Consider the following 9,692-nt stretch of genomic DNA (forward strand, 5'->3'; position numbering starts at 1 on the left):
CTCATTCTTTTACATATCAACGATACCAATTTATCTACTCCATTGTAATCGGTAATTTAACATGACACTGTGGAGATAAACTATACCTCACAGAGTTATTCTCCGCTACAAACTCACCTCCCCAATATAATAAAATCCTTGTTTTTGGCTCATCAGACATTATAAAAAATGCTTGATAATAAGAAGAAAAATTTGAACGGAAGTTAGAATATTTTTTGAATGGATTTTCATAAAATCCTAACGCCTTTAAATAAGGCAAATCCTAGCTCGGGGGCAGAATTTTTTGATGTAAAATACGGTATAATACTGCGCTTTGTATATTTGAATTATTGTTATGTTAGTTAACAGCAAGACACTTATTGGTGGGCCCAAAAAAGAAGTAAAACGCGGTATTATACCGCGTTATATGTAAAATGCGGTATTATACCGTGCTTTACTTTAACAGCTAAAACTCCGTTAAAGTAAAACGCAGTATAATATCGCATTTTATAGAAAAGTAACTTTTTTTTTTTTTACGTGTTTTGAGTCCAAAATATTGATATTTAGGTTTCGGACTCGTCTAAACGCACCAAATATTTTGAAAAGGAAAAGAGAAAAAGAAGTTCCCACGTGTCCTCACATCCCACCCAATGCTTTCGCTCAAAGCAAAAGAGAGGAGTAAGATAAAAAGCATATCTACCTAAAAAGGAAAAAAAAAAAAGATTAAAAGAAAGAGAGCTAACAAAAGAAAATAGAAATGAAAAAGAAAGGAAAGGAAATGGGAAGAGGAGAAGACAAAGGAATCAATAGTCGGCGCCCTTGTCTACGCCGACCAATCATCACGTTCCTTTCACCCCCCCTCCCCAAACCCCCATTATCTCCCTGCTAATACATGAGTAACTCATTATATAAATATCGTAGTAATTCCTCCCTCACCCAGCTTTCTTCCGCCAATTTTTATACCGGAAGATGCTTGTTTATTGATTGTTTTGTTTTTTGTTCGCATTTCCTTTACTTTTTTCTGTTGTGGGTTTAAATTTTGAGAATATGGGTGAAGTGGTTGCGGAAACCCAAAATCAGACAGCTGTAGTAGTTGATAATAACAATAATACTCCGATTAAGGATAAGAAGAAGAACCGTCGATCTAGACGATCTAAGCAAATCTCTCCTCCTACAGGTACGTAATTTTGTATAGTATGTTCTATGTGATTTTATTTTGTAGGATTTCCAAGTTAGTTTTCACCCGTGCGCTGTTCTTTCACTTGTTATTGTTTTATTGGATTTGGCCGGCCATTACTACTATTTGATGACTGTGAACCTCTATATTCCACTGGTATCTCCCACCAGTGATAACTGAGCTCACCAAGGCAGAAATCACCTAGTGTTTTTTGCATCCTCTATGAAATTGCAAACATAATTATATAATTTCTTGATTTTATTAGTGAAACTTTTTGCTTTATTTTTGGTTTTCTTGCCTAGTGATTGTGCTTTCTATTTATATATACAATAATATTAATTAAATGTAAGACTTTTAGGCACAGTTGAATTAATCATAGCCGTCTATTTACGGGCTTGTACCAATATTCAATCAAATGCCTAAGAAAAAGAAATCTATTCAGCCATCAGTGTGTCTGCGTGTGCGTATATTAAAATGCATGTATGCTTGCTTCACTCCAATTTGTCAAAAGGAACTTGATGCTAGAGTAGAAGTGCACGTGTCTTCTTGTTTGTTCTTATATTTTAATTATATTTGCACTTCATGTTTATTGTAAGCTATTGTACTTCCTCTTTGGTTTCTTTGACAATGGATGTAACTAATGTAACTGAAATTTTAATTATCATGTTTGCCTTTTAGTGCTGTCTAAGTCTTTTTCCCTAGTAGGGGAAATAGTTGAACTCATCCTGCATATAAGTTTGATTCTAGTATGAAATTGTCTGTAGTTTGTAATTTCCTCTCACTTCTTTGAGCTTGTAGTTGGAACAGCAAGTAGTTCGCTGACTGTCTGTCTTGGGGAATCAGATTTCAAGGGAGATGTTCCTATCTTGGATCATGAAGGATCTAAAGAGCTTTCATTGCCTAGAGCATCAAACATTGCTTTTACTTCGTTGCCTACGATGCATTTTAATGAACAGGCAGCGGAGAGCGAAAGTCTCCCTGTGCAGCTAACAATGTTACCTGGTGTTGGTGGACAAATATATTCAGGTTCATGCCCAGATCCCATTGTATACGGAGACCCGCCAATTACTTCTTACCCCCAGAGGAAATATTTTGCTTCACATTGGCCAGCAGAAGCTGTTCATAAAGCACTAGAGGTCAGCCTCGTAACTTGCTTTAGTACTTGTATATTGGTAAATGAAGTAATTAAAAGAATGTGTCGTTGAATGAGAGTTTGATGATACGTTTCTGTTGTTCTGCAGAGGGGTCATATCTTTAAAGCATTGTTTCGTGTCAACGCCCACAATAGACTTGAGGTAATCTCTAGTAACATTTGCCATGGTCTCTTTGCTGCTCCATTTTTGGTTATGCCTAAAATTTGTAGTTCTTCTGGTGGGTTCATGAGATTCATAATCATATAACCCCTGCTTCTCAGGCCTATTGCAAAATTGATGGTGTGCGAGCGGATGTTCTTATTAGTGGACCTGCAGTTCAAAACAGAGCCGTAAGTGTGGTGTATCTTTTATTTCTTGCTTAATTTCTTAGGTGTCGGTTTGTTTATTAGTTACATTGTGTGCCATTCTGCAGGATAACATTTTCTTTTCTACACTTTCTTGCAGGTTGAAGGAGACATTGTTGCTATTGAAGTTGATCCTCCTTCTCTTTGGACTAAAATGAAAGGATATACAGCTGGTGTTGAGAATTCCGCTTTGGTAGATGATGGTATGTTGGAGTCTGACAATTCAGAATTTGTTAGAGAGAATTGCAAAGGGAAGAACAAGGTAGCTGCAGATTTTGAGTCCAGTAGCTGCGGTAATTGCTCTAGCCCCTTAGAAAATGCAGTATGTAATAGAAGTGGGCAATCCTTTGGAGAAGTGTCGAATCCAGAAGAAAAAGTACCAGTTGAGAATGTTTGTGTCAATGGACATAATTTGACTGCGTCGAAACCTTCCATAGTTGGGTGCTCTAGTGAAATGAATGATGCTTTGCATGCGACCGAGAGATTGTCCGTCACTGTGAATTCATTTCCATCTAAACGACCAACAGGAAGGGTTGTCGCTATCCTTGAGGGTTCACCTCGTCGGGACACTATCACTGGTTTTCTCAGTGTCAAGAAGTGGATGTGGAGTAGAGAAGGTTACAAAAGGGACTCGAAGAAGAATAGACATTTGTCGACTGCCTTGAGCTGTCAGTATCTCCTGTTAACACCAAATGATCCTCGGTTTCCAAAAATGATGGTACCCTTTAAGAGCCTGCCAGACTTTATTTTGAAAAGATTGGAAGCTGGTGATGTGACATTGGAGATGGACCTAGTAGCTGCACGGATTGCAGACTGGGCAGAAGAGAACTATATTCCAGAAGCTCATGTCACTGACATATTTGGACGAGGTGGAGAAGTGGAGCCGCAGCTTGCTGCAATCTTATTTGAAAATGCAATTGATTCTTCAGAATTCTCTCAAGAGGCCTTATCATGTCTTCCAAGTATTCCTTGGGAAATACCTAAAGAGGAGCTTCAGAGTAGAAGAGACATCAGAAATTTCTGTGTTTTTACAATTGACCCTGCTTCTGCCACTGATCTTGATGATGCACTCTCTGTTGAAAGGTTGTCTGATGGTAATTTTAGAGTTGGGGTCCATATTGCTGATGTCTCATACTTTGTTCTACCAGACTCGGCTTTAGATGAAAATGCCCGAGCGAAGTCAACGAGTGTATATTTGTTGCAAAGTAAATTGCCCATGTTGCCACCGTTGCTCTCTGAGAATTTGGGTTCGCTTAATCCTGGGGTGGACAAACTTGCGTTTTCTATTTTTTGGGACATCAGTCTTACTGGGGAAGTTAGTCAGCGCTGGATTGGCCGCACTATAATTCAATCTTGTTGCAAGCTTTCTTATGAGCATGCTCAGGATATTATTGATGGATTGCTTGATGATCCAAGTTCTTATAAAGGAGAACGTTCTTGGCCAGTGTTACATGGCCTTTTTAAATGGTCTGATGTTGTTACATCTGTGAAGAACCTTTATGAAATCTCTAAAATCTTGAAGAAAAAAAGGTTTGACGATGGTGCTTTATCACTCGAAAGCCCCAAAATAGTTTTCTTATTTGATAAAGAAGGGATACCTTATGATAGTGTGCTCAGTGTAAGGAAGGAGTCGAACTTCCTTGTTGAGGAGTTTATGCTTTTGGCTAACAGGACAGCTGCTGAAGTTATAACTAGAGCTTACCCTTCTAGTGCACTGTTGCGAAGGCACCCTGAACCCAACCTACGTAAGCTCAGAGAGTTCGAGTCCTTCTGCTCCAAACATGGTCTGAGATTGGACACATCTTCCTCTGGCCAGTTCCATAATTCATTGGAGCGCATTAGACAAGAGCTCACAGACGATTCTGTGTTATTGGATATTCTTATGTCTTACGCCTCAAGACCCATGCAGTTGGCAACTTACTTCTGCAGTGGAGACGTAGAAGATGAAAATGATCGGGGTCATTATGCGCTTGCTGTTCCTTTATATACGCACTTTACTTCTCCGCTCAGGCGCTATCCGGATATTCTGGTACATCGGATGCTTGCTGCAGCTCTAGAAGCTGAAGAGGCGTATCTGAAGCTCAAACTGTTGCACAATCCAGATGGGGGAGAAATGACACGCGAAAGATGTTTGACCAGCTTTGATAAAGATGCAATTGGATCACCTGAAGCTCAAGAAGCATTATCTGCAGCAGCTTCAAAACATAAGGTTCCATGTGCAAAAACTCTTGCTGGTATTGCTTCCCATTGCAATGAAAGAAAGTTGGCTAGCAGGCACGTGAAAGATGCTATGGAGAAACTCTACATGTGGGTACTTCTAAAAGGAAAGGAGGTATGTAAATTATGTTCAAAGTATTATACTTTTATACAACAAAAAGAAAGGTATTTGGAGGTAACAATTGGCGGGGGCGGATCCACCCTTTAGGGTGGGGGTGGTATGGCACCCACTAGGTTGGTAAAATTATCATATACTTATGTAGAAATTTTCTTAAACTAGGTTAAATATTTGATCCTGCCACCCCCAGTCCCAAATTAGATAAAGGCGCCACGGTTGGTAAACCTTTTTATCAAGTTCGAATTTATCTTGAACCTTATCTGACTTTTCCTTTCGTTGTGCTTTTTATTTCCTTTGTCCAGGTCATTTTCCTTTTTGGCTTCCTCCCAATTTCCTATATGTCGGTTATTATTTTATTAGCCTCCAAAATTTAAAAATTCAATAAAAATTTGTGCTATTCTATGATTGTTAAATACAATTTAAAACTCTTTACTATTAAATTATGATATATTTCACAAGCATTGCCTAGAAAAAAATGAGATTCATGATTTTAATTTTTGGGATCTTGTAGTTTATCTGATTCTGCATTTACTTATGGGGTATAATTTACCTTTTGATGATATTTTTTTTCTTATTTTGAGTGGTGGAATTCCCTTATTGAAGATGTTATTTTACTTGTGCAAACTTATTTTTAGCATACAAAAAAAGATATAATTCCCTAGTGAAAATATTAATTTTACTTGTATCCTTAATAATAAGGGTGTGATTCCTTCTTAAAAATGCTAATTACATTTGCTTCTTGATGTCTGAGATATAGTTTTCATACAACAACAACATACCCAGTGAAATCCCATAAGTAGGGTATGAGAAAGAGATAATTTTCATATTTGCAAATGAAAAATGCCTATTAAATTTGCCCGAATAAACTAAAAAAATGAACCGAACAAATATTCCGAACAAAATCTATATTAGTTATTACAAGGTGTACATTAAAAGAAATTGTGGCACGTGCCACCTTCAAATCTTAGATCCGCCTCTGACATAGGTGTTATGACCTTTAATAAATGCATGTTAAAGCTAAATGCTTGTTTATAATTGACAAATATCATGCACTTGCGTGAGATCTTCTGCCCTTGTTGTGGCGTGCCGGGTGGGGTTTGTTGTGGGGGGGGGGGGGGGATATGTTTCTTGATGGTTTGAGGCTATATCAGTGCAGCTGCAATTTTTGCACCTGAAATGCTATCAGGTCTTACCTGGATGTTTGTAAGTGATAGATCTCAAGCTGAACTTCAGCCACTGAAAAAGGGGTAGGCAATGGCCTCAACTTGGCAGTATTGTTGAGAATTTGGCAAACGCATAAGCTTGTTATATTTTGAGTAAAGAGCATGCAGAAATTTGGAAGTTCAGTAAAGTAGGGTGTAAGAGAGACAGTTTAAGGGCTGAACTTACAGACCGAGGAGCAACAGAATGCTAGAAAAACTTAATAATATCATGTAATTTAAGCTACTTTATTCATTAGAATATTTATTGGATAATAACAAAGATACAGGTCTCGAGACTTTCTAAAATTTAGCAGCTCACAACATCGTCTGGCACTGGTTGGAAGAAGAAGTGGGAGGAGGATATGGAAATTTTCTTCTCTGTTTTTTGTTTAGATGGATGAACAAGAAATACAGTAGAAACTTAGATAATACCTCTCTATTTTGCCAGCATTTTAGGTTCTTCATTAACGAAACAAAATATCGTTCATTGTATCAGTTTTTTTCTCGTTCCTTTTATTGGGTGGCTTGTCTACTATTGTTTTTGCGCACCTTCCCAAACAAAACATTGGTGATTCTGTGATTCCTCTCAGATGAAATCGAAAACTTTGTGATGCTATCAGAATGGGGACATGCAATTAATCATGATTTAAAAACAGAAGGGCAAAGTGGAAGAACAATGAAGATCCTTGTACTGTTAAGTGTTAACTATGCTGCAAGTTTGTTTATAGAAAGTTCCAACAGCTTTACATGGGAAAGAAGTGAGGATAGCAGGACCTGAATACTGTGTAACTTTCTTCCTCGTACTTTATCAAAGCTTTCACTCGTGTGTCAATCATCACTTTAAACCGAAAAGGGCTTAAATGGCAGGATAATTATCGTGTACTGTTGTGCTCTAATTTTGTCTCTAGTATGTTGCAATAGCTACACATGGAAATATGTGAGGACAATAGAACCTGGGTACTTGTATAACCTTTTTCTTTGCTCGTTATCAAAATTTCCACGATGAAAATAGTCCTCAGATCACGTACTCTCATCCTTGTACATTATCAAATTTGCACTGATGAGAATAGTCCTTTGATTATTCGTGTGTTATCCTCCATGCAGGTATTGTTCTCAGAAGCAAGAGTGATGGGTTTGGGACCACGATTCATGTCCTTGTACATACACAAGCTAGCCGTAAGTTCTTTTTTACCTTGATTGATTGAGCTATTTACTCCCTCCATTTCAATTTATGTGACACTATTTCCTTATCACTTCGTTCCAAAAATAATGACATATTTCTCTATTTGGAAACAATTTAACTTTAAACTTCTCATCTTCCCTTAACGAGAAGCTTTTATAGCCATACAAATGTTATAACATTTTTATGACCACAAGTTTTGGAAGCCTTACTTTCTTAAACTCCTAAACCAAGTTAAGCTGCGCCATATGAATTGAAACGGAGGGAGTAGTATTTACAATCCAGAAGCTTCCTCTAGGACCAGTTTTCTGCATCAGATTATGCTTGCTATGTATATGTGTCATGCCCTGTTCTCAAAATGTCTTGTTTATATTGTTACATACTTCCAGACTGAACAGCGCATATACTATGATGAAGTTGAGGGACTGACTGTGGAGTGGCTTGAGGCTACTTCGACATTGGTACTTAGTCCGTCTACGAATAAGCGCTTTAACAGGAGGGGTAGTCCAGGGAAGTGCAGGTCACTTGAAGACGTAGCACTCATTGTGAGCCCATGCGAGCTGAACCAAGAATTGGATTTATGTGGACTGAATAATAGGGAAGGGAGTGGTGTATTAGAAATTAGAGATGCTTCAAAATCTGGTCTCTCTTGTACAGCAAAGGTTGAACCTGCTGTTTTCCCTGTGACTCTACGGCTTCTTTCAACAATCACTGTTGCTCTTCATGCTATTGGAGGAGGGAATGGGCCGCTTGATATTGGGGTAAGACTGTTTATTAGTTCATATTTCAGGTAATCTGGCCTTGTATGTGAATTTCACTGGTTAAACAGAATTTAACGGATGAAAGAGTGATATCTTGGAAGTACGCAACTCCGGTGTAGATATTACAGTAGTTTATAGGTTGAGTAGAATTCTTGGAAAGGAGAATCTTTTGACTAGCATGCGTGATGCATTAGAAAGGGCGTAATACTGAACTGACTTCTAATAGTAGGTGTAGATAAATGGGGTCTCTTAAAGTGGCTGTTTTTAATCTGTTTTATACCAAAGCTATCTTTAGGAAATGGCCCTTATTTTTGGTGGCCATTTCCTTCACATAGAAGTTTGCTGACGGTGCTGCATCGACATTCTAATGTTCTGATGCCAATTTCAAAGACAGATTCCGGTGTAATATTTTTCCTTAATGTTTCTGCTGGACTATGACCCATTATTTTTTGAGTTGGGAGTCCTGACAGTTCTCTGCTTTTGTATGGTCGTTGATTTCGGGGCTGTAATTCGGCTACATAAGTACTGTACTTTTTCAGCTCTTAAAAGATTCTCCTAATATGCAATGGCAATATGTTCTGTTTTCTTTTTTATAATCTGATTGTGTGAGATTGACATGGAAAAGGATACCAATATGAGAGAATGTGAAGACTGTTGATGCATCTGAAAGTTAGAGGCAAAAAAGGTAAGCTGTTCTCATTCACTTGAGCCTTGGTAGGCAGTCACCAAGTATGTCTACTAGCAAGAAAGTGATTTTGATGGCATCTTGATTATCTCAGATGAAGGTTTGGGTGGATGACTGCGAGTCAAAAGCTCGACCTTGTTTGATAAGAGTAAAGAATCGCTGTTTAATATTGCACTTGGCTAAAGAACAGTAATGATATTCATCAGCTCTATTCTCTTTTCCATTTTATGTTTACTGGTCTTTGATTTGGTTTAACTTCCGTTAGCTAGAGCTATGACCCTCATTCAAGGTCATGCTTGAGTCCTTTGCCAGGATCGGCCTCCACTATCCCGTGCATCCAATTAAAAAAAATTGTTGTATTTATGACAATTAAGTTTATAATTGATCACAAAGATGAGCCGATTCAGGTAGTACCGTTGTTAGAAAACCTATTATGGCGTGATGTAGCCTCAGTGACTCACCTCTCCTGTAGTTAAGGCACTTATACCTGTTAAACCTTTGAATCCACGTGAAAATGTTAGGGATAAATGTGTTAAAGGTGTTCTTGAGACAGCCTTGGGGTTCGCCTATGATAGGCACACTTGGGACTGCTGGGATGTACTTCTGCGAAGTTCATTAATGTTGTCATTGACCCTCAATTTTTTAACTATTTATTCCTAGAAATTCCTCTGCGTCAATCTTTTAATCAGTGGAAGATCCTGGGTTGTGCGCAAGTCCAGATATAGAATAATGTCAAATGTCATCAGCAGCAACAATAATTTACCAGATAATGTTTACTGGTGATAAACCAGAGACTGAGAAATAGAAGTAGAGAAACATAGGGAACTAACATTTTCTCTAACATCCCCTATTGGGAAGCTAACAAAGTAAACTTT

General features: G+C 38.0%; 1 protein-coding gene across 1 annotated transcript; it reads left to right on the forward strand.

Moving 5' to 3' along the window:
• Window positions 1-756: 756 nt before the first annotated feature.
• LOC109238822 (DIS3-like exonuclease 2) lies at window positions 757-9,028 on the forward strand. Its single transcript, XM_019405305.1, has 7 exons — window positions 757-1,156; window positions 1,955-2,292; window positions 2,398-2,451; window positions 2,571-2,639; window positions 2,755-4,986; window positions 7,296-7,367; window positions 7,761-9,028. The coding sequence occupies exons 1-7, from the start codon at window positions 1,027-1,029 to the stop codon at window positions 8,163-8,165; spliced, it is 3,300 nt and encodes a 1,099-aa protein (XP_019260850.1). The 5' UTR covers window positions 757-1,026; the 3' UTR covers window positions 8,166-9,028.
• The last annotated feature ends 664 nt before the right edge of the window (window positions 9,029-9,692 follow it).

Source organism: Nicotiana attenuata, unplaced genomic scaffold, assembly GCF_001879085.1.
Source record: "Nicotiana attenuata strain UT unplaced genomic scaffold, NIATTr2, whole genome shotgun sequence".
In the NCBI taxonomy this organism is placed as follows: Eukaryota; Viridiplantae; Streptophyta; class Magnoliopsida; order Solanales; family Solanaceae; genus Nicotiana; species Nicotiana attenuata.